Source organism: Felis catus, chromosome B4, assembly GCF_018350175.1.
Source record: "Felis catus isolate Fca126 chromosome B4, F.catus_Fca126_mat1.0, whole genome shotgun sequence".
Lineage (NCBI taxonomy): Eukaryota > Metazoa > Chordata > Mammalia > Carnivora > Felidae > Felis > Felis catus.
This window is the reverse complement of record NC_058374.1, coordinates 60,989,121-61,012,505: the sequence shown is the minus strand read 5'-3', so window position 1 is coordinate 61,012,505 and position 23,385 is coordinate 60,989,121. Positions and strand designations below refer to the sequence as shown.

The following is a 23,385-nucleotide window of genomic DNA, read 5'->3' as shown; positions in this document are numbered from 1 at the left end:
GAAATGGCAGAACGGAGCAGCAGACTCAGCTAGTCTTGCTCTGGAACCCAGGCTTTTAGCCCTTCCGCCTGCAGCCAGGTAACTGCAAAGGGTCAGATGATGTGTGCCTTGCAGAAATGCAAGAGCCAGAGTCTGTGTTTCAATCAGAGGTGCATGAACAAACAGGAAAATAGAGCAGGACCAGGCCTTTGGAAGAAGCAAGGAAATAGAGTGGGAATTCATGCCCCAAACCCCTCCCAAACCCCTCTGGCCACAAAGAGGCAGTCATTTCTACTAAGGCAGCATATTCCTTGGGATGTACACTAGCAAGGGCAGACCCCTATTGTTTCAGGTTTTCCCAAAGCTGAAGAAGAGATTGGAGCCATTAAGCTGAGGGTAAAGAGTATGGGCAGGAATACAGATTATCACAAAGATGGGCTTCAAGTTTTAAAAACCAAGCTCTACTAGATCTGGGCCTTTAGCCCAGAGTTGCCAGAGATCAGATCTGCCAACATCTAACCGGGTTTTTAAGAGGTTTGATCTCCAAGGAAATGCTTATGGCCTGTGAAGAGTGGATCCCCCAGCCTCTACAGAAATTCTCAGGTCCCCTCCACACCCACTCCACCCCCGCCAAACCAAGAAGGGCTACCACGCAGGCAGAGTCACTTAGGCAGAGCCAGGGAACAACCTGCTGCAAAGCAAAACCAAGGGTTCCTGGGATGGCTGACCAGAAACCCACTCTGCCTGTGGGGCAAGGGGCCCTCGCTGGCCCTTACCTGCAGGAAAAAGTATACAATGTGGACCAGTGACTGTAGTGTGCCGTTTTCCCTTCTCCCTTTTCCTGAATGGTTTGTGACCTGCAGTGCCTCGGTTTCCCCAACTGTAATGTGGGGTAATATTTGTATTTACCACATGGGTTTGTTGTGAGGATTAAATATGTGAAATTTTATAAGTGCTTGGAGTTCCTTGCATAGAGTAGATGTTCCATCAGTGTTGGGTATGGCTGTTTTGGAGTGTCTTGAGTGTGTAGAAAATGACTGAATTATTCGTTATATACTGTCCGAACTGAGTGGTCACCTGTGGACGCAGAAGGGATGGGCATCCCCTGACAGCTCTGGACTTGGGGTGCAATAAGCTGCAATGTTACCTTTGGATGCACTGGCTGGATCTGATTTTTGACTGCTTCCCTTGGTGGATACGTCTTAGTGTTGTTTTAAGTTGGGTCATTCTTAAAATTGTAGGTATGAGAAGGGCATGTATGTGCAGGTATGTTCCTACATGAGGGGCAACCAAAGGATGGAAGGGAATGGACATCTGTGGGACATCATCTAGCAACTGAACCCCATTTTGTGATGTTGCTGCCCCAGCCCCCTCTCAGCCTCAAAAGCAAGGAGTTGTGTGATTCTGTTTTCCTGGAGTGAGCGGTACTTAAAAGGAAACAGTGGTTGAGGTGCCTGGGTGGCTCAGTAGATTAAGTTTCTGCCTCTTGACTTCAGCTTGGGTCATGATCTCACAGCTTGTGAGTTCAAGTCCCGCATCGGGCTCTGCGCTGACAGTGCAGAGTCTGCTTGGGATTCTCTCTCTCCCTCTCTCTCTGCACCTCCCCAACTTGTGTGCTCTGTTTCTCTCTCTCTCTCAAAATAAATAAATACACTTTGAAGAAAAAAAAAGGAAACCGTGGGAAACATTAGAAAACAGGGTGGGACAGGTGGGCTGTAACTGAACTGTGGGACTGAGACTTCAGAATTCTAAGGATTCAGAGTTCCTCCTCCCAGATCTCTCTTCTCCAAACACTAAAGACAAAGACTCTTGTAGCCTCTGCTGGCCCATTTGGCTCATCTTCCCATAGGACAACCACCTCTCTAGCTGGTTCCTAAGTGTTAGTCCGGCTTTCCCTGCGAGTCAGGAACTCTCCACCTGAGGGACCTGTCTCAGGCTTCACCTGCTTCCTCTTGGCTCTGGCACAGCCCTGACCACACAGCGGGTACACAGTACCTCACGGACAACAATGTGGGCCATTAAGATTTAGAACTATTTTATTTGAAGACATTTTCTTCTATAGTTCTAGTTCTAAACACAAAATGAATGCTATCTGAGTGAGTGCATCGTAGGCATTGTTGTATTTAAATAAATCATATCATAATGTCTACATTTTAAGCCACACTTGTAAGACACAATACAACCTTTTTAACAAAGTGTCAGTCATAACAAAACATAATTATTCATTCTACAGATTATCAATTTTCCTAAAATGACCACTAAATATGAAAACATTGTAGAGACTAGATCTAAAGAACCCCTATTAAGAATTTTTTTAGAAAAATGACACAATGCAAATTACATTTTCCTTTTCTTGACTAGTAATAAACTATGACATCCATTCGAGAAAGCCCCAGCCAACCCCACCAAAGTCATTTCAGTGCCCTTTTGCTCTGCAAAATTGACCATCTTTTACATTTAGTGTCTCCTGTAGGAATGGATAAAACTGGTTATGTCAAGTACAGAAGTCAGCATATGCCAACTGGTATGCATTTTAGATTGTGTTCCTAAATTAACACAATATGAAAAACAAATATTCTTAAGTGAATGAAACACAAGGAGAGAAAGCCTTTGATAGTTATCACACAGGCAAAGACAACTGACTTACAGTTAGGACTAGCATCTTAATGACCATTTAGTAATACTTTTTATGGAGGCGTTTTAAAGGCATAGGTATAAACTCACACGTGAACAGCTTGCCTCTCTCCCCATACTTACTTCCCTGGCTTTGCTCCTCCTTCTCATGGGATCAAGCTGCTGAGCCCTTAGCCAGGCAGGCTGTGGTGCCTAGTAGTTACCTTTATAGCAGATCACATACAATTTTTTTTTTGAAAAATGAAGTACAGAGAAGACAATGAAATGTAGGGAGGAAAAAAAACATACCATTAAAACAAAAACCTAGCTTGTGATCTTCAATTTTAGAGAAGAGCTGGTTCATTATAACTGTTAGAAGATCATGAAGCAGTGGGCAGACTGGGTCAGGACCGAAGAGGCAGCCAGGCCAAAGAGCCCCAGTGTGCCCACTGGCAAAAGTGGGCATCTTTGAGGGCACTAGTCACAATGATTACAGCAAACATTTTCACAAGAAGCTTTTCAAGGCCAGGGACAGTGGCTCATTTATGTCTGTATCCCTAATTCTTAGCCTTATCTTGCACACAACAGACTTTCTGTAAATATTTCTGGGAGCCAGGGAACTGAGTTGAATCAGCTCACTGCTCTCAAAGCCATTTTGGGTGGTATCTACTCACCTAATTCATTCATTCCTGTAAGGCGGGGATGACAGACTTCATTCACCTCACTCTGATGGATGGGCAACAGGTGCCTGGAAGCACTGATGACATGGATTATGAGACCAATTCCTGGCACAGAGGAAAGGAGTGCTACTCATTCATAATGCTGCCATCAGAGAATGGTGGCCCAGATGTCATATATTTCCCATCCCTGGCCTAGGAGAAAGGCATCCAGCAACTCACCCATATTCCCTTTCTGTTGCTATGCTGCCTCACGAGTGCTCTGCATTAAGCCACTGCTCATTAAATGCTGGTTGACCAAGAAGGCCAAGGCCTTTCCACTTGATTTACCTGTGTGGCAAACAGGTAGGGTCACGACTTTACCTGGAAATCTAAAAACATGGCATCCAAAAGTCTCATTAAGTAATTCTTTACTGAAAGAGAACAAGCATTTACTTTTAATTCCCTTTGTAGAGAAAAAGCTTTCTCCACTCTGTACAACTTTAATTGATATCTATTGGAATCACTTGGGATTTTGGTTCAAAAAACCACGGCCGAGTTAAATTCTCTTTGGTTTCCATGCTTAATCTTATTTGTTTCTTACTAGAATTCATAACCTTCTCAGTACTTCATTGTCATGACTTAACCAACACTGTTGAAATAATAAACTCATACATTTTCATCAGAAAAACTTTAAAGGATGCTAAGGGGAGAGGCCACTGAAACCAAGGGTGCGGAGAAGAAAGCCAGAAAGAATGACAGAAAGAACCAACCTCCCTCTACCAATCCACACTTAGGACTCACTCTGCCGCTCTGACCATTCTTAGTAAAACTGGTTGCTTCCAGAGGGATGGATACCACAGGGGTCCTCCCGGCAACTCCCTTCTCCATAGTGGGAGTCTGGCATCCCTCAGAAGCATTTCAGAAAAGAAGGATAAAGCATTCAGAGAAAGGAAGGAAATAGAGGGATATTAACAAAGAGCACTATATTGTACACTTGAAACTAATATAATACTGTATGTTAACTACACTGGAATTGAAATAAAAAACTTAATAAAAAAGCAATGTCCTGGGGGAGACAGGGAATTTTCAAAGCATCATTACCCTCATCACAGGTACAGTCTTCAATACAACATTGGCATCAACAAGAGAACAGAGCTAAACTAAAATTATCCTCAGAATGCCAACATAGCTGCTGTGCACAGCAGGAAGATGTCCCAAATGCACAAATGTGTTCCTACTGCACATTCTGCCTTGCACAAGTACCCTCAGCAGCCCAGAGTAACAAAACTTCGTTAGAAGTCTGTGTATCTTAGAACTATAATATGCCAGTGCACATGCGCACACACACACATACAGACAATATGCACATATGCACACATCAAACTTGGTTTATAAAAAGAGCTTTGTGGATCAGAGTATGCCTCCACTTGGTCCAAGAATCTAATTGTTGACATTAAGAAAACAGACCCAAAGAATGTAATCAGGAAGGGAACTGGTTGGCAGCAACAATATTACATTTTATAAGATGTGGTTATTTACAAGCTAAGGTCTAACTTGTTCAGAACTAACTCAACTGGCTAGGATCATCTGAATATACAAGGTTAAGCTTTAAAAAATTTAAGATCTGTCACAACAAAAGTTAACACTATCTAAAATAAATTAGATTTTTAAATATATGCAATGAAATCATAGATCACTGGAAATTCAATTCTATAATGAATATAAATTAATAAAAATCTATTATTAAAGTACCATCCCCAAGATTTGAGTTTTTTTTTAAAGGCTAAGTATTTGCGAATAAATGGATATGGCTTAGAAACCCTTAAATAGTATTAAGTAGAGTACTGATATGATTATTTGGTGACAAGATCAAAGATCTGTCTCCATGTCCACAATAAAGGCTTGCCTCATTTTCCTTAATAGAAGTATTCCTGAAAAGTTGTGCAAATAAAATTTTTACAACCAGACCCTTATTTTAACTATACTAGGAGGCCACGGTTGTAAAGAAACCCTGTAGTGACTCTTGATAAACTGAAGAACTCTGCTGAAGAAATCGAGTCCCCTGCACTATATCCTCACAGTGAATGCATACCGGAGGTGCTGGGAGTCTGGCGAATGCATGAATCGGCCATGATCACTTCTGCTTTTCTGTGGGACTTTCTTAAAAGTGAGGCATGCTGTACGGGAATGTCAGAACAGAAAGACGGAATTCCAGCTCACGGTTTCACTGATTCCATTACAAAAGACCAGAGAAATTCAGAAAGGGTTTTTCCACCAAAATCAAATTTCTAGGAGTATAAATGTCTAAAGGGATGCTGACCTATGATTGGCAGAGGCTTTTATTCATGGCAACTGACTTACTGAAAATGATTGCTTGAGCTGAGTTCCACCTGATTTAACAACCTACGCAAGGAGAGCATGTCACCTACTTTCAGAAATACCACCAGAGGCCACTCCACTTCTGTAAGAGCTGCTTCCCCTCTCCAGCACAAACGTTTCACAGCTATCCTCACCTTACCTCATAAAAGCAAAGCATGAATTAAAAGGCTAAGATTAAATTAGAAAGATGCCTCACCTAAATATGATAAAGGCATCTGTTTTATCTTTAAAAAAAAGAACTAAGTCCAATACATTCATTACAAGCAACTCTTAAAGGCAAATTTTTTTCTTATTTGGTGTTCCCTTCCCTTCTAAGACTCGATTTCAAAAATATATATATTTATCTCCATCCTTTTAAACAATATATCTTCTCTTTTAAACAACGCAGAATGCTTAGCACTGCAACTTATCTGCCCACATAAATTCCCAATCTGCCACATACATGAAATAAGAGGTTATATCTGCCTATCTATTCAGTACACATAATTGCAAAAAGTTTGGAAAAATAGCTGAGAGTGTTTTTATGCAAGTTTGGGAGGACTGGATGCTTGCAAGGACTCACTGTAGGGTTCCATCATTGTAAGTTTCCTAGAAAGTAGTGTGCAAATAAAATATCTAAACCTAGAACCCTATTTTAAACCACTGGCAGTATACGTTGAGAATGAATGGGGGAGAAAACGGGTGAAGGATAGTGTTAATATAAATGTTTGTCAAGTAAATGAATAACAACAACAAAAACTTCTCACTTAAGGTATTAATGATGTTTCAAGTGACCTAAACAACACAGATTTTAAAATGATCTTTACCATTCAATGTCAATTATTGACTTTGGCCCTTCACTAAAGCAGATACAATGAATCTTCTTTTTGATGAGCAGTTTCAGTCACTGGCCCAAGGGTATCATATTTGGATGAAAATACTATCATGGATTCGTTCCCATCATTTAACAATCAATAATTAAAAAAATAATAAAGTTGGTCTCTTTTCTCCACAAGTTTTCAAGTAATTAGTTCAAGTAAGCTTATTTACAGCTATTGTACATGTGACCAACTTTAACCCATGTTTTCCCTTTAGAAATCGTTCTCCCTTGAAATGGAACACTATGGGTTGTTTTCTTTCCTTTCTTTCTTTCTTCTTCTTTTTTTTTTTTTTTTGTCTTGAACCACGTTTCTTTCAAATTCTACGTCAGTTCAGTCATGTTTCTGTTTTATTGGGCAGATAAAGAGAGGAAACCAGCAAATTATGTCCAAAGGCTGGGAAACGCCTGAATGCTTCCCAACTATCTGAAAAGATGTTGTACTTCAGGAAAACCCGATGCTCCAGACTGGTTGACAGGGTAACGTCTCTGCTCATGATATAGATGCCATCGTTGTGAAGGGCGCAAGTCAAGTTAAGACCCGATTTGGACGTGTTCTCCTTGAGGTAGAGCCACTGCCGCGTGATAGTGTTGTAGGACTGCACGGTGAGCATGTCCTCGCTCTGGCTGCTCCTCCGGTTGGGCCCCAGTTCATGCAGACAGCCCCCCACGATGTAGATGGTCTCCTCAACAGACACCATCTGCTGCTTGCGAATGTGGACGTCACACGTTTCAAAGAGTGTCCAGATGTCGGCAGAGGGGCAGTACTGCAAAATGTTCATGTTGCGGTCTGAAACGAAGAGAGAAGCCTCAAGATGACACAGCCACAGTAACGTCACTGCCTGCCTCGGCAGTAATAAACATCTACCCCCGCCGGAATAATTTGGCAGCACAGAGGCAAAACTATTTCAGAGAAGCAGAGGTCGGACAACGGTTTCTGAAGTGGCTGGCAGGAGATCGGTTTAGAATCATCTCCCTCACCTCTCATCAGGCATGTCCCCCTCCCTGGGAGGCTCTCTAAATCAACAGGGCCAGGACACAGATTTAGAACCTGGCACCCTTAAACATTTTAGAACCACCAGTCCAATGTAAACAGAATCAGGGCGTTGGAATTCTCAATTATCTACAGAATTACTGACTTCTACATCCAGATGACAGGCTGAGCCCCAAGGATCTACTCTTGACAACCGACTCTAATACACAAGACAAGTGAGCCAAGCAAGATCCTCAGGGGCTGTCGAAATGAAATAGCACATAATTGCCAAGTCAGGCGGAAGTCTCACCTGTGGCCGTCAGCCATGGAATCACCTGGCAATTCTATTTCCTGACTGCAACAGCAGAGATACTACCAAAGGCCCTTCCCTCTCCCTGTGCCCACTTCACAAGAGATGACTAGCTGTTGTGTGTATAAAATCAGAAAGCAGATGAAAGACTGCCCTAACATTATCTTGAATTCATGGCTGCTTTAAGGAAAAATATTACCTACTCTCTTTTTGAAAAATGCTTGTGAAATTTAAAGTATCTAGTTTCGTTCTTCTTTTTTGTAATTGTTCTTTTTTACCCACTTCTCCTCTAGGAAAGAATAAATGGAACATTTTAGCCTCAGCAGAAAAAAAAATGCTCTGAGTTATCAGAAAGAATGAACTTTCTGTTTGTTGTTGTTTAAACAAACAACAAAATCCATCCATGGAAGAGACAACTTCGCTTGGGAACGGACGTGTAACTACAGGGTAGGACACTTCCTCCTGAGACAGAAGGACCCACCCACAGTTGGCAATGATGACAGAGCTCCATCACAGCCTCTGGTACCAAATGGGGGGGGGGGGGGCTCATAAGAGGGCACAGAAAGAACTAAAAGGAGACCAAACCCTGTGTGTGCTCATGTCTCCACGCCAGCAGAAATTTCAGAATTGTTACAGCTTTAGGGAACTTTCCTTCTGTTTTCCACCCATACTAATACCTCCCTGTATTTCTTTTTGTTATAGCTGTTGCGATAAAACTCATTCTAGGAGATAGTCCAAGGGAGTTTGGTTACCAGTCTATCAAAAAGTGCTCCTTACCAGTGAACCTGGCTTCTCACCACGCAAACAAAGGACTTATTCTAGTGAGGTTTCCATGCATTTCTCAGTCCCAGGTCTGAAGGTCTTCCCAGGTCTTCTGTAAATGTTTTCTCTCCTCACCCAACAAGAGCTCAGACCATATGAGGTGGTTTGACTTGGTGGAATAATCTTTATGCTTTTATATTTAGAGGGGATTCTGAACTTTAACAAATCACCCTTCTTCCCTTGAGTGGTTACTATTGCTCTCTATTGAATTTCTTTTCATTTCCTCAATGACTGACACAGAATTAATCTAATCATGAACTACTACAAGGGGCATCTGGGTGGCTCAGTCCGTTGGGTATATAACTTTGGCTCAGGTCATGATCTCGCGATTTGTGAGTTTGAGCCCCGCATTGGGCTCTGTGCTGACAGCTTGGAGTCTGGAGCCTGCTTTAGATTCTGTCTGTCTCTCTGTCTCTCTGTCTCTCTCTCTGCCCCTCCCCCACTCATGCTGTCTCTCTCTCAAAAATAAACATTAAATAATTTTTTTAAAAAATCATGAACTATTACTTACTAAATTTTAAAAGTCTACCTAAGTCAGCAGACCAAGAATGCAACTTTGAGCCCTGCATTTTGTTTTATGACAATTATGATTTCTTATTTTAAATACAGGCAACCATTAGGGAGGCTTGGGAAGATCCCAAGCAGAAGAGGAGAGGTGTTTCAGAGTCCAAGGAACTGTCCTGCCCTCTCATCTCAGAAAACCCATTTTCAACCCTTACACAAACATCCATCCATCCACATCACCCAACCATCCCATCACAGGTATTTGGCTTGGGGAATCCAGGACAGGAACCACTGTGTGTGGCCCAAATGAAGAAGGTACATTAGTAGTGGCTTGAAAAACTAGAAAACACACAAGCAAGGGTTTTCCAGGTCAAATCTAAAGAACATTTGCTCAGCCAGGGTCATGGAAAAACTAGGAAATCTACCAGCAGAGTACTCTTTGGATTATAGGGCTGCCTGTCAATGCATCCCAGCTCTTGCTCAGAAGAGAAGCCAAGGGACATGTGTACATTATATCAGCCCACAGGGTGTATTCTGTGTCACAAAATCTACGGAGAATCAGAATTCTTAGAAATGCCCATAAGTAAATAACTGTATTTACTTTCCCAGGAGAAAAGGCACACAGACACACAGAGAGGTACATATGTACACACAGGAATTCTCTGGGGGCTTTTGACCACTATACCCTGAACACCAGTGTTGAAGATAAAGGAAATTACTGCTAGATCTCGCTCTTTTTTCTTTTTTCAATTATTTATAACAAAAAAGCTGGCAATTATCTTATCTTCAGTGGAAAGTCACTAGAGAGGGACATTGGGAATAGCTCCACAGTGACGAAAATTTGAGGGTGTTTAAAAAAAAAAAACCAAGAAACAAACAAAAAAAAACAACTCACTGCTTCCCATGCACTCCTCTTGGGTCACTGCCTCTCCTTACATGTATAAACAGCACCTATAGTGAGTTCAACAGTGACCCCCAAAAAGATATGTCTACCTCCTAACCCCCAGAATCTCTGAATATAACCTTACTTGGGAAAAGGAGCTTTGCAGGTGTCATTAAGTTAAAGATCTCAAGATGAGATCATCCTGGATTATCCAGGTGGGCCCTAAAGTCCAATGAGCAGTGTGTCTTTCTTTACAAGAGACAGAAGAGGAAAAGACGTGGATACACTCAGAAAAGAAGGTATGTGAAGATAGAGGCAGAGGTTGGAGTGATGCAGTCACCAGCAAAGGAACATGTGGAGTCACCAAACCTAGAAGAGGCAAGGAAGGATTCTCCCCTAGCGCCTTCAGAGGGGACATGACCGCCCACACCTTGATTTCAGGCTTCAGGCTTCTAGAAATGTGAGAGAATACATTTTGATTGGCTTAGGCCACTAAGCTGTAGTTGTTCGTTAAGTCGGCCACAGGAGACTAAAACACCGCTCACCATCCCCCCCACCAAATCAACTGTTTAGAGATACTCTAAGATGTGTTGTTACTCAGAATCTTTTGTGCACGTGCACACACACTCTAAACCATATGCTCATAAAACACTTTACATTTAACTTCTCCCTCTAACATAAATCCCTAAAACAAAACACATTTGGCTGTGGTAAAAATAATTTTTGGCACCCACACTACATTAGCATGTGGATTTCTGTCCTTTACAAAGTTACACATCACCATCATTTCTCCATGCTTACTGTCAGCCAAGGCTGGAGAGCTCTGTCCTCTCATATTGTATCATAAAAGAAAGACGGGTTATTTCACTATGTTGGATAAAATGGTAACTCTACTATTTCAATGTAGCTAAAAGTCCTAAGAGTCCAGTTATACCTTCTCTATAAGTTCTGGGTATTTTACAGGTAAACCAAATGAAGAAATAAATTTCTTTGGCCAAGAGGTAACATTGACACAAGCAGGAGAGAGGGATAAAAGGAAAAGACACACCTCTTCCTGGTGGCCCTGCCACTGCCTTGTCTGCCTTACCACAACCATGCTCTTTTCCATCTCTATCATGTGAGAAGCTTCCTACCAAGAACAGTAGTATAAAACCTACTGGAGAAGCTTATTTCCAAATTCTTAACTATCAAATACCCAGCAAAAAAAAAAAAGTGAAAAACACACATGTACAGTTTAATAAAGAGCATAACCACCTCTCACCTCTGGATCAGGAAAGAATTCTCTTACATTCGTGTCTCTTAAAACCCTCTTATGATATGTAAACAACAGCCTAGAGCTGAGTTTCTGGAAACTATCTGACATATTTGTGCTCAAAAAGGGAGAAAGTGGAAACAAAGATCCTCAAGGATGTTCTGGCTCTAAATTCTGTGTTAGAAGTATTCGGGAGAAGGATGGGAGTAACCCAGACAAGTCTCAGGACTACTGGTCACAAGGCTGGGTTTTCAGAGCAGAAAGAAAATACATATTCTCTTCATAGCTCCTTCTACCCCCATTCAATTCTTGTGCTCACACAAAGGCATCAAAGGTCCCTCCTGCCCAAACCACCCCTGTAATACACACCACTCTTCCTCCCAGATATGTAAATATGCAGTATTTAACATATAAAATCACAATGTGTACGCCAGAGTGTTTTCCTCTGGCACCCTCCTACCCTTCCCCACGCTGCAGAAGCTCACACAGAAAAGGACCACTTACTTAGCCCCTTCACTTACCTCTGGTAGTATATCCTCCAATGACATAAATTTTTCCCTTACACTCACACGCAGAGAACTCAGCCAGAGGATTTGGTAGGGGTGCCACAAAATTCCACGCATCCTGCTCAGGATTGTAACACTCAACATTAGAAACGGCCTGCCCACCAATGGCATAGAGTTTTGAATTGACGGCCACAAGTTTGAAGTTAGACCTGAAAAATAGATACAAAGGCCCAGAGAGTCAGTTCTTATTGATCATTAAGAGGTAACACAATGGCATGAACTGCTAAAGCAGAGTGTGGAATATGCTCGATATCTGAAGAAAATTAGCTCTCCAAGTTGGGTGCCTGGGGACAGAGGAATGACCAAATGACATCTCAAATTTCACTCCTACCCCCAAAATTCACAAGAATGATGCATTTTCCAAACTTCTGCAATTGGAGATAAGCAATTCAATACAGCAGACTCTTGCTTAGCCTTATGCCAAGAAGCAAAGATATTCTGTATACAGTAAACTTAATACTTCTTTTAGCAGTGGGAGCAAGTACCGATGGAGAGATGCATAACCACCTCACTCCCTTGTCTCTTGACTCAGAATGTTTCCCATTCTTCCTACCTAGGGGTACAATCTACCTTAGGTACATGCTAGCCCCTCCTACACAGCCAGGCATATGCTAAGGGTGCCCACTAAAGGGTGGACACCTCTACCACAAGTGTACCCAGACAGATCACTTGCCTCCCCCCCCCCCATATGAGGGCATCCTATATATTGCTTCACAACAAATAACGTAGGGGTACATAAGCACTGAGTTAATTAAACAAGTTTTGATCCAGCACTCTTAAGAGTATTTACACATGTTAACAAATACGTAAATCAATAAATGTTCACCTATTGTAATAGAAAACACTTTAAAAAGAGAATACCCTGGTGTTAAGCCCCATATCAGTAATACAATTTAGCACTGCTCATCGGTTTCAGATGCTAGATAAAAGTCTCATGTCTTTTGTGTTGAAAAAACTAATTTGTTTCAATTTGGCACACAGAGATTAATGGACTCCTTGAAGGCCAGACAGGATAAACACTTGGGTCAGTCTACATGACGTATGCACCAGTCTCAAGTTTAGCAGAGCACGATGCAACCAAACGACCTAAAGCACAAATCCGGAGACCCTGGCCCAAATACCCCACTTCCTCATCTCCAGTATGGGGATAATACCCATCACAGGATGGGTATTACACAAACAGGGTATTACACATTACACAGGGTATTACAGTAAACAGTTTATCATCAAGTACTACACAGATATAAGATGCTATCATTATAATCTCTCAGTTTTCTAGTGTTTGAAATAAAGAAAGTAGACCAGGTAAATTAGAGGTCACATCTATTGCCAACACAACAATATCTTCAAAAGTAACAATGTCCTAAGAAAGAACCAGGGTAGAGGCCACAAATAGTGAAAAACACATGTAAGAGAGTAGATGAAGAAGAAACAGTGAACAAGAAGTCCATGCCCAACCCCTGAACAGGTGTTTAATAAACACTGATGCACTATGACATAGAACATGCTAGAACGGGCCACCTACACTATGGTGTTTTCAAAGGTGCCTATAATATGTACATGTAAGTGAGTTTGGGTTTTGTTTTGTTTTTCAAATCAGAGAGTGAACAGAGGACCCTTCAACAAGAACCTCATATTGCCCATTAAACCCAGCCAGCCATTCAGGATTTCATGCCAATAGACTTTGCTGGGGTGGCAGTTACTGGGGGGTCTCTGGTTCACGTTGCTTACTTTTCCTGCTGCCAATGGTCCTTAAAATCTCACCATTATGCCCTCTCTATGTGTGCAAATTTGGGGAACCAAAGGAAATAAAGCTTATAAATAAGCACTAAATTTTACCAGCCCAAAATTTGTTTTTGCTCACCAAAGGTACACAGATAGTAAATTTTGTAAGATCAAAACCATTTTTAATATTCATCCAGCATAATCATTTGTCCTAAGCAAACATGTAAGGGTTGAATGAATAGGCAGTTAAAAGTAAACAGTTTCATCTCTCCAGACCCCAACATGCTCAAATACACTTGAAGAGAAGAAACTTTCCAAGACTGAGTTTAAGATGAAATTGCCACCCCAAAACAGGCCACTTAATGAAGAGACACTGCCGAGCATTATGAGCCCAGGCTTATACAGGGATATCTCAGCTCCATTACTCAACAGCTATGTGACCTTGGACAAGTCACTGAATCTCAGGTCATCTGAACCTCACTTTCCCCATCTGTGAAGTGGAGAAAAGCACATCATCACACACAGTAAGAGTTGGAAAGGGGAACACTTGCAGAAAGTCAGAAGAGGAAATGCTTTTCTGCACGTCACAGTCTGTTTCTTAACTCCAAAAAGGTCTGCTTCTCATTTGTTAACTGCAACAGTCACTCCCCATCATGTACTCTGGAATTATGTACAAAGTGCTTTCTCATCCATAAATTCTCACCATGAAGCACTTCATTTGCAAGTTTCTGAACATAACTCTTCCACTCTTCACCTCCTGAATGGTAAAAGTATGAATCCAAGCTATCAATTTAAAAAAATATACATGTTATCGCTACAGTATTTTCTTAATATTGATCCCTGACATACTACATGCAGGGGGTAAAAAGAAGAATTTTTAAACCAAATAACGATGTGTTGTAGCTATGTACTTGACTGACTTACAGTGAATAGAAATAAAAGTGAAAAAAATTTAGATGCTGATTTAATTTCTACTTGACTTCAAGGAAATAAAGAGCTCATTAAATCCTTAAGAACGAAGTGACATGAAACACCCTGAACACGGGTGCACAGATTAACAGTAGCTATATACAACTGTAGGGAGGCAGGTGACACAGACGTCTGGGTGGCTTAGAGTCCTGGCCATGAAACTGTGCGAGCTAATTCAACTCACTGAGCCTCAGTTTCCCCTTTGGGGAAATGGAGCCAATAATAAGAGATGCTGTGAGCATGAAACAGGAAGTGACATCTAAACCCGACTATAACATGCAGCCCAGAGTAAGAGCTCAAGAAATGGAAACCATTGTCATGGTTTGCTACATAGAAAAGTTTGTTGCCATTAGGGTGAACATTAGAGTAAAACGGCAAGAACCTTTCTCCCATCTTTTCTCAACCACTCAGAAGAGGACTGTACAGTCTGCAGAGCACTTGGGTCCTTGTGTGTCCTCTTCCCCCTTCTGCTGCTTCCCTACAGATTAACCTCCTCTGGGGACCAGGAAGGGGAGAGAGCAAAAGTTAGGAACAGAAGTGGTCGCTGTTGCTACCTACTACCCTGTCTGAGAAACTCCAGCACACCAAGCAACTTTAAATATTGGCCAAAATCGGGGGGGGGGGGCAGGGAGAAATGAATAGACACATAGTTTTCTTTCCTTCACACTATTCTGGGGCTCCACTGCTATGTTAACCATAGAGCACAAAATCTCTCCAGGTTTCCATGACTCTAGAAATGCCCCCCCCAAATACTAAACTATGGCTCAGAGAAAAACGGGACAGCCAAAGCTGACAACTGTAATTCCACCTCTGCCAAGAGACTTCACTCTCTCCCAGCCTTTCTGTACTCACATGCAGACCTCCAATTTCAGAATAAAAGTGCAGGCAATTGAAGAGACTAGACACAATGTTAGAAATAGAGAAATTAATGAACTGATGACTGCAACAGTGGCCAGTTCCTGCAAGTTATCACCAATTAAAGTGAGGAGGGAAGGTGAGAAATTTGGGGGCACACAAGCTTTTACGTTAGAAGTTACGTCCTGACAACTCCTGAGATCAAATCCACGTTTGGACCACTGGGCAGTGTTGCATACCTGGACTTCAAAGCATCCTCTCAAAGACTGCTATGTACTCCTATTGCCATTTTCAAGTGTGTGGGCACAACATTAACATCCCTCCTGTCCTCCCTTCCATCCCTTCCTTCCTTCCTTCCTTCCTTCCTTCCTTCCTTCCTTCCTTCCTTCCTTCCTTCTTCTATCCCTTCCTTCCTTCCTTCCTTCTTCTATCCCTTCCTTCCTTCCTTCCTTCCTTCCTTCCTTCCTTCCTTCCTTCCATCTCTTCCTTCCTTCCTCCCTTCCTTTTTTGGTGGGGGGTGGGGGGAGGAGGTGGTCCACTACTGGTCATATAGCACCATTTTCTCCAGAGTGCAAAGGGCTTACAGAATCTCTCAGTGCTAGGGTTCCTGCCTGTCCTTTACCATTTAAGATTCTGAGACTACCACACTGTTCAGTCCCTGGGGAAAGTGGGCTGTTCAGCATTCGACCCCTTTGTCAAAGTAAAACTGTACAGATACACCACAAAGGCAGTGAATCAAGGTAGATGTGAAGTGCTGTGTGACAGACGCCAACATATTTTACTCAAGGTTCTAGGTTTCCACCGGTGTTTCTAGAAACTGTGTTAGACACATCACACAGCAACAATTCCATTCTAGATTTCGTTTTTACTTGTCTCGTCATCTAAACTCAGTTAGAAACTCCTTGAGAACAGGAGCCATGTCATCTTTGCTGTTCATCCAACAGTGACTAGAAAAATGAAGACATAAAGCTAATGAACTTTTGAAAAACAGCACAGTACCATAAAGTATCTGTGCTCCACTTCTTGGATAAAAATAATTTTTAAAAAGAAAAATTTTAAATCTGCATTAAAATGGTCACTGCCAGTCCATAAGCCAAATTGTAGATACTCTAAATGGCTATATCTATCCAATGGATATTTACATTTGGTTACTCATTACACACCTTAGCAATTTACTTAACTTTCTATGCCTCAGTTTCTGACTCTGTAAAATGGGAACCTGCCTAATACAGCCTTTGTGAAAAATAAGTGAGATAATATGTGCAAAGCAGTAAGAACATTACTTAGTACAGAGTAAATGTTCAATTAAATGTTACTTATTATTATTTTTCAGCTATGCTAAATAACTATAATGACTGCTACAAGATAAAAATACTATATAATGTTACATTTAAAAAAATCAGGGGCGCCTGGGTGGCACAGTCGGTTAAGCGTCCGACTTCAGCCAGGTCACGATCTCGCGGTCTGGGAGTTCGAGCCCTGCGTCAGGCTCTGGGCTGACGGCTCAGAGCCTGGAGCCTGTTTCCGATTCCGTGTCTCCCTCTCTCTCTGCCCCTCCCCCGTTCATGCTCTGTCTCTCTCTGTCCCAAAAATAAATAAACGTTGAAAAAAAAATCATACATTCACTTTTATTTTAATAATATAACATATTCCATAGTTCAAAACAACTGTGCATTTTAAGCATCTATTATATATTGGACACCATGTTAGCAGCAGGACTATACATAAACATTGAACTGGCCCTGACTGGAAGGGAGAGAAACAAGCATGACCAGAAAATTTCATAAGGTGGAGAGTATTCTAGAGAAGCATACTTTGAGTATTTAGACCAACTGAGAGTTCAGGAAGGGTTTTCCACTTGAGTTTATGTCAGGTCTGAGCCAAAGTATGAGAGAGATAAAGAAGGTTACAAATTCCAATATGGCATCCAATAAAAAAATTCGGCGGGAAAAAAATATCTGTGTAGAAAAAAACCAGAAACTAGAAAATACCGGAGAATAACTGTAATAGAAAAAATATACAGACGATACAAAGCTAATAAAAGAAACCTTTCCTGAAGGACCAAAAGACCTAAACAAATGCATGGAAAAATGAACCATTTTTCTAGCTGCAGAGTATTTTGAAACTATGAATCCTCCTCCAACTTGATAAACACAAGGTAATCCCAAACAAAATTCTAACAGGACTTGACAAACTGATTCTAAAGTTTATCCGAAGGAGGGGCACCTGGGTGGCTCAGTCGGTTGAGCATCTGACTTCAGCTCAGGTCACGAACTCACGTTCATGGGTTTAAACCCCACGTCAGGCTCTGTGCTGACAGCTAAGAGCCAGAGCCTGCTTTAGATTCTGCGTCTCCCTCTCTCTCTGCCCCTCCCCTGCTAACGCTCTGTCTCTCTCTGTCTCTCAAAAAATAAAATAAAACGTTAAAAAAATTAAAGCTTATCTGAAGAAGAAAATGTACAAAGAATAGCTAAGAGAATTAAAATAAAACAAAACAGAACAAATGGGTCTCAGTTCCATGAGACAATAAAATAGTTTACCAAGCTACAATAATTTAAAAGTGTGAAGAGGCACCTGGGTGGCTCACTCAGTTAAGCACCTGACTTCTGCTCAGGTGACGATCTCATGGTTCATGAGTTCAAGCCCCAAGTCAGGCTCTGTGCTGGCAGCTCAGAGCCTGGAGCCTGTTTCAGATTCTGTGTCTCCCTCTCTCTCTATCCCTCCTCTCTGCCTCTCTCTCACTCTCTCAAAAATAAATAAACATTATTTTTTTTTAAGTGTGTTATTGGGGCACCAGGGTGACTCAGTCAGTTGACGGTCGGACTTGATTTCAGCTCAGGTCACGATCCCAAGGTTCTGGGAGTGAGCCCTGGGTTGGGCTCCGCACTGAGTGTAGAGCCTGCTTAAGATTCTTTCTTTCTCTCTCTTTCTCTCTCTCTCTCTGCCCCTCTCTCTTGCTTGCACACACACACACTCTCTCTCTAAAAATAAAATAAACAAACATGTGCTATTTAAAAGGGAATGGCCAATCAGTCAATATGGAAACAGGAAATTAGCATCTGGTAACTGGCTGTGTAAATCAGTCAGTTTGAGGGACATTTAAAAAACATGTTATAACTTTACATTATACCTTATTATATGAAATTAAGACCCAAACACATTCAGATATAAATGTAAAAAGACAAAACTATAAAAGATATATTACAAGACAATGAGTATTTGTATATTCTTAGCTTGTAGAAGGCTTTCCAATGCAAGATTAAAGGCTAATAGGATATATTTGACAAATTTGGCTACAAAAAAATTTAAAATGTCTTCATGTAAGAATACACTATGGGGGCACATGGATGGCTCAGCCTGTTAAGCAGTCAACTCTTGATTCCGGCTCAAGCCATGATCTTATGGTTCATGGGTTCAAGCCCCACATCGAGCTCTGTGCTGACAGTGCCCAGCCTGCTTGGGATTCTTCCTTTCTTCCTTTCTCTCTCTGTCCCTCCCCCACTCGCTCTCTCTCTTAAAATAAACAAACTTTATATACATATAAACAAAAATAAATATATATATAAAATAAAGAAACTTTATATATATATGTGTGTGTGTGTGTGTGTGTGTGTGTATATATATATATATATATATATATATATATATATATATGAAATAAACCTGAAGTCCAAAACTAGAGGCTCACAAGGCCAGTGTTGGTCTGGCCTGCAAGGTTTTTGTTATTGTTGATGTTTGTTTTTTCAAAGAAGTGGCCAACACTTGAAAATCGGGGTGTCCGCCCATCTGGCAATACCGTTCCTCACTTCTAGGTGGCAGCAACGAGCTGTGGCTGAGAGGCGGAGTCCTCTTTGGTGGGGTGGTAACTCTAGTCCCTTGTAATCCCAACCCACCCCTCTAGTCACTGACTTCACCTGCCCCGTCACTTGGAAGATTTCATTTTTGGGGCCTTACAATAAATTAAAGACGGGAAAACATGTGCTTCATTATCTAAGAGACAAGAGATTAATTCTACATACATAAACAGAACTTCTGAAATGAATATGAAAAAGATAAACCAATTTTCTTTTTAATTGGCAAAAACCGTTTAAAAAATATATACACAAGGCCAATAAATATATGAAAGGAAAAATCTCTCTTCCAAGCAGAAACATTCACACCAGTGTTTTTGCCCATTGGATTGGAATAAAAAATGATGATAATGTCTTGTCTTGGCAAGAGAATAGGAACTGGCAAGCTCAAACACTGTTTCAAGGAGAGGAAATATGAATTTTCTGATGGGCACTTTGGCAGGAGCTACCAAAATTGAAAACATACATGCACTTTGGCCCACCTATCCAGGAATTTCAGGAATTTGCCATATAGGACTGACTGATATATGCCAGCTAAGACAGGCACACATATGCCAAAATGCTCTATATAGCGTTGCTTATAATGGCAAATAGAAGCAACTTAAATGGGGCACCTGGTTGGCTCAGTTGGTAGAACATGTGGACTCTTAATCTCAGGGTCGTGAGTTCAAGCCCCAAGTTGGGCATGCAGCTCACTTTGAAAATAAACAAATAAATAAATAGAATAATCTTTTTTAAAAGGAAGCAACTTAAATGCTCATGAAATAAGGGAAGGGCTGATTACATTATGGTACATCTATGGGCTGGAATATTACACAGCCAGTAACAAGAGTAAGATGGCTCTACATTTGTTGATATAGAAAAAAACTCTCAAAATGGAAATATTAGTGGCCATAATAATCAGCACAGCCTAATCAACTGTAGAGTAACAGTATGTACAAGATGCATACACACCCCTCCAGGTACATGCATATGCATACACATTTTTCCCTGTTAACAATCATCAATGTTCTTAATGTGTGTGTGTGTGTGTGTATGTGTATATGTATATATATATGTGTGTGTATATATATATATATATACACATATACACATATATATAAATGTAACATAAATATATTTATAAATGCATAATATATGAAGATATGTCAATGGATACCATTTTTTACTCTGGTTTTTCATGTCATTTGCAATTTTTCTAAGCACATATTCGTGCATTGCTTGAATACCTTTTTTTCCCCTCAGAGGACGGATATTCCTATAAAGAAAAAGACTACCAAGGACTTGTAAAGAAAGAATTCTGTGAGGTGTTGTGTTACAGTTACAGCTGGAGCTGGGTGGGGGCAGTGAGGATGCTGATCACCTCAGTTGATACAACTGGAGACAGTGTGTATAGTGGTGATGGCCAGTCCGCTGGGCCTTCCACCCCCTAATCTGAGCAATAGCCACAACACGGAATGTTTCTTTGTTGCTTTAATTATAATCTGCTTCAAAATAACCCATCTGATATCAAATTTTAAATATCGTATAAATAATGCACTAAAAAGGGGTTGGAAGAAAACATGCCAACCTGTAAGAGGTTATTGCCTCTGTGAAGGAGGGAATAGGAATAACGGTCTTTCTGTTTCTTGATTCTTTTCCATTTTTCCACTTTTCTAGAATAACTATATATTATTTTTATCATCAGAAAAAAAGAACACTTTCCAAGATGAATTTTATGTTATTGTAGAAATAAAGTCACTGATCCTCCTGGCCTGGTGTACCCTTAAGGTCAGTATGTGTAACGGTTACAACTTTCTTTGCCAGGTGGTGAGTCCCCCAATTCCTGGTTCCACACTTTAGGGTAGGGCCCATGTAGGGGTTGAGATGGGTACAAGTGGACCAAAGGAGAGGGTCCTTTCGTGGGTCACACTGATTCTTCTCCCAACTTGTGAATGGCTGTGGCTGTCTTGGATCCGACCACCTTTCCTTCCTACCACCTCTGCTGCATCCGCCCTGCTCTTTCCTTTTCCTGTTCGTTTCCTAGCTCCATTCCCTCCTCTTGCTCCTCTCCCTTCCTCCTTTTCCTATCTCCAAGTCACCCAAGTGCATGCTGGGAGGGATTTGCAGGATGGGAAGGGAGAAGGCCAGGTGGACGGAAATGTTCTAATTCTGCAGGTGACCATTGCCAGGCTCAAGTTTTGGGTCAATGATGAATCTGTCTGGGAAAGAGGGGAGATGCAAAAGAGAGGATAAAAAATAAGAGGCACTCAAAACAATAAATCGTAGGTATAATTCTAATGTTTATCTCCTAAGCACAGATTGGTGCCCCAATGTAGGAAGCTTCAAAGTCAGTGACAACAACAAACTCTCCCAAAGACAGTGTTACAGGTTACTGCCCAGTGTGTCACTGTAATCAGGATTGGAGCCTAAAAAATAAAAACATAAAAAATTTAAAAAGGCAAAAATGAAAGCAAATTAAAGAAAGTTTTCTTTGAAAGTATCCTTCTAGGAAACCACAGATTCCTTTTTTCCACTGGGAAAGAGGCAAAAAAAAAAAAAAAAAAAAAAAGCAGTTTGCCTAAAAGTGCAATACCTGCAAAGAAACAACTCAGCTAGTCGACCTCGGGGGTGGGGCGCGGGGGGGGGGGGCACTTCTTCCTTGCAAGTCCTCAGTTCTTTGGGCGCTTTGCCAGAGTCAAGGCCAGCAACACTCCTGAAGATGTCATTCCCACCTCGGCGCAAGGTCCTGTGACCGCCCAGTAAACATTAGGGGAACGAGCTAACGAGCAAGTGAATGGATGGGAAAGAAGCCGCACTGCCGGGTGCTTACCTCTTCTGGTTCATGGAGGCCACCTGGAGCCACTCGTTGGTGCTGGGGTTGTAGGAGTGCGCAGCCGAGATCTCCTGGCTAGTGATCCTGTACCCGCCCACTATGAAGAGGTAGTTGTCCAGGATGGCGGACCCGTAACCCCTGACATTCACCAGGTCGGGAGGAAGGTTGTTGGCCAGCGGGAACCAACGTTCAGTCATCTCCTCATACCTCAGCATGGATGGGGGCTCCCCTTGGTAGGGGTGAGGAGCCAGGGGTCCCCCCAAGAAATCCCCCAGGGCCACGAGGACAGGAGTCCCCGTCATCCGGGCCTCTCTCAGCCTCTGCTTCAGGCTGACATCGCCGGGCGCTTGAGGGGGAGCCCCCAGAAGGTGGAACTGGGGCTTGCAAAGGACCTCGTGGAAGTGGACGACCATGAAGCGCAGGCAGGCCTCCTGCAGGTCGGGCAGCCCGTACACCTGCGCCAGGCGGTACAGCTCCAGGCAGTTGGTGAGCCGCACCTGGGACAGCAGCAGCTGCAGCAGAGACGTGACCTGAAGGAAGGAGGCCGCTTCCACCAGCTCCGCCAGCAGGCTCACCTCGTCCATCTCCTCTTCCTCCTCCACCCCACCGCCCTTCTCCGCCCGCGGGCCCAGGAGCCAGCCTTCGCGGGCCCCGCCGGCGTTGATGAAGTCCAGCACCAGGCGCAGGCCCGGGGCGCTGAGGCCGCGCAGCTGCTGCACCTCGGGGCCGCCGGCCTCCTGGCTCAGGGCCTCGCGCATGCCGGAGCGGTAGAGGGCGCGGAAGTAGTCGCTCTGCTCGATGAGCTTCCTCTTGCTCACCGGGTAGCAGCGGTCCTCCAGGCGGATCTGCACCATCTCCTCGGCCGACATGGCTGGGGGCCCGGGGGCCGCGGGGGTGCCCGCCAGCTCTGCGCGCTCGCCTCCCCGCCCCCACGCGCTCTCCGGGTTCCGGGTTGGGCGCGCCGAGGGATGGCGCCGCGGAGGAGGAAGGAGGCGACGGGCCGCCGCCCGCTCCCGCGCTCGCCCGGCCTATCTGGGTCGCGGCGGCGCCCCCCGAGGGAGCCCCTCCTCCTGGTCCCGGGGGCGGCGGCTCAGCCTCGCTCCCCCGAAGCGGCGGCCCTGCCCGTCTGCTCTCCCTCAGCGCCAAAAAAGGCCCGGCTGGCGCGCGCCGGGCGTCGGGAGGCGGCCGCAGTCCTCGCTCGGGTTCGCCGGACCGCGTCAGCCGCCGAGGGGATCCCAGCCCCCAGCCTGCAGCCTCCTCCCACGCCTGGCTTCTCACTTCCGCCCCGCAGGACCCCCGCCGCCCGCCGGACCTGCCGGTGGATCCGGGAGGGCTGGAGGGCTGCGGGCCCGGGCGCCGGGGCTGGGGCCGGGT

General features: G+C 43.1%; 1 protein-coding gene and 1 long non-coding RNA gene across 4 annotated transcripts; one reads left to right on the top strand and one right to left on the bottom strand.

Annotated features, from left to right (window-relative positions):
* Positions 1 to 1,997: 1,997 nt before the first annotated feature.
* Positions 1,998 to 23,026, bottom strand: KLHL42 (kelch like family member 42). Its single transcript, XM_011283990.3, has 3 exons — positions 22,009 to 23,026; positions 11,752 to 11,945; positions 1,998 to 7,276 (listed from the first exon to the last, which is right to left on the bottom strand). The coding sequence occupies exons 1-3, from the start codon at positions 22,878 to 22,880 to the stop codon at positions 6,825 to 6,827; spliced, it is 1,518 nt and encodes a 505-aa protein (XP_011282292.2). The 5' UTR covers positions 22,881 to 23,026; the 3' UTR covers positions 1,998 to 6,824.
* LOC111561338 lies at positions 7,272 to 13,299 on the top strand. 3 transcript variants are annotated; one of them, XR_002743829.2, is made up of 5 exons: positions 7,272 to 7,695; positions 8,063 to 8,291; positions 9,201 to 9,353; positions 10,239 to 10,438; positions 12,778 to 13,299. It is a non-coding gene; the product is annotated as an uncharacterized LOC111561338 (long non-coding RNA). The 3 variants fall into 3 exon arrangements; XR_002743827.2 differs by having other exon boundaries at positions 7,272 to 8,291; XR_006600605.1 differs by lacking the exon at positions 12,778 to 13,299 and adding an exon at positions 10,942 to 11,757 and having other exon boundaries at positions 7,272 to 8,291.
* Positions 23,027 to 23,385: the final 359 nt, after the last annotated feature.

Excerpts from the sequence above, each read along its gene's own strand:
- KLHL42 (XM_011283990.3), bottom strand. The coding sequence starts at position 22,880 with ATGTCGGCCGAGGAGATGGTGCAGATCCGCCTGGAGGACCGCTGCTAC. Across the intron at positions 11,946-22,008 it reads GCCTCCATGAACCAGAAGAG|GTCTAACTTCAAACTTGTGG; the intron begins GTAAGCACCCGG and ends TCTATTTTTCAG. Across the intron at positions 7,277-11,751 it reads TGGAGGATATACTACCAGAG|ACCGCAACATGAACATTTTG; the intron begins GTAAGTGAAGGG and ends TCTTCGTTTCAG.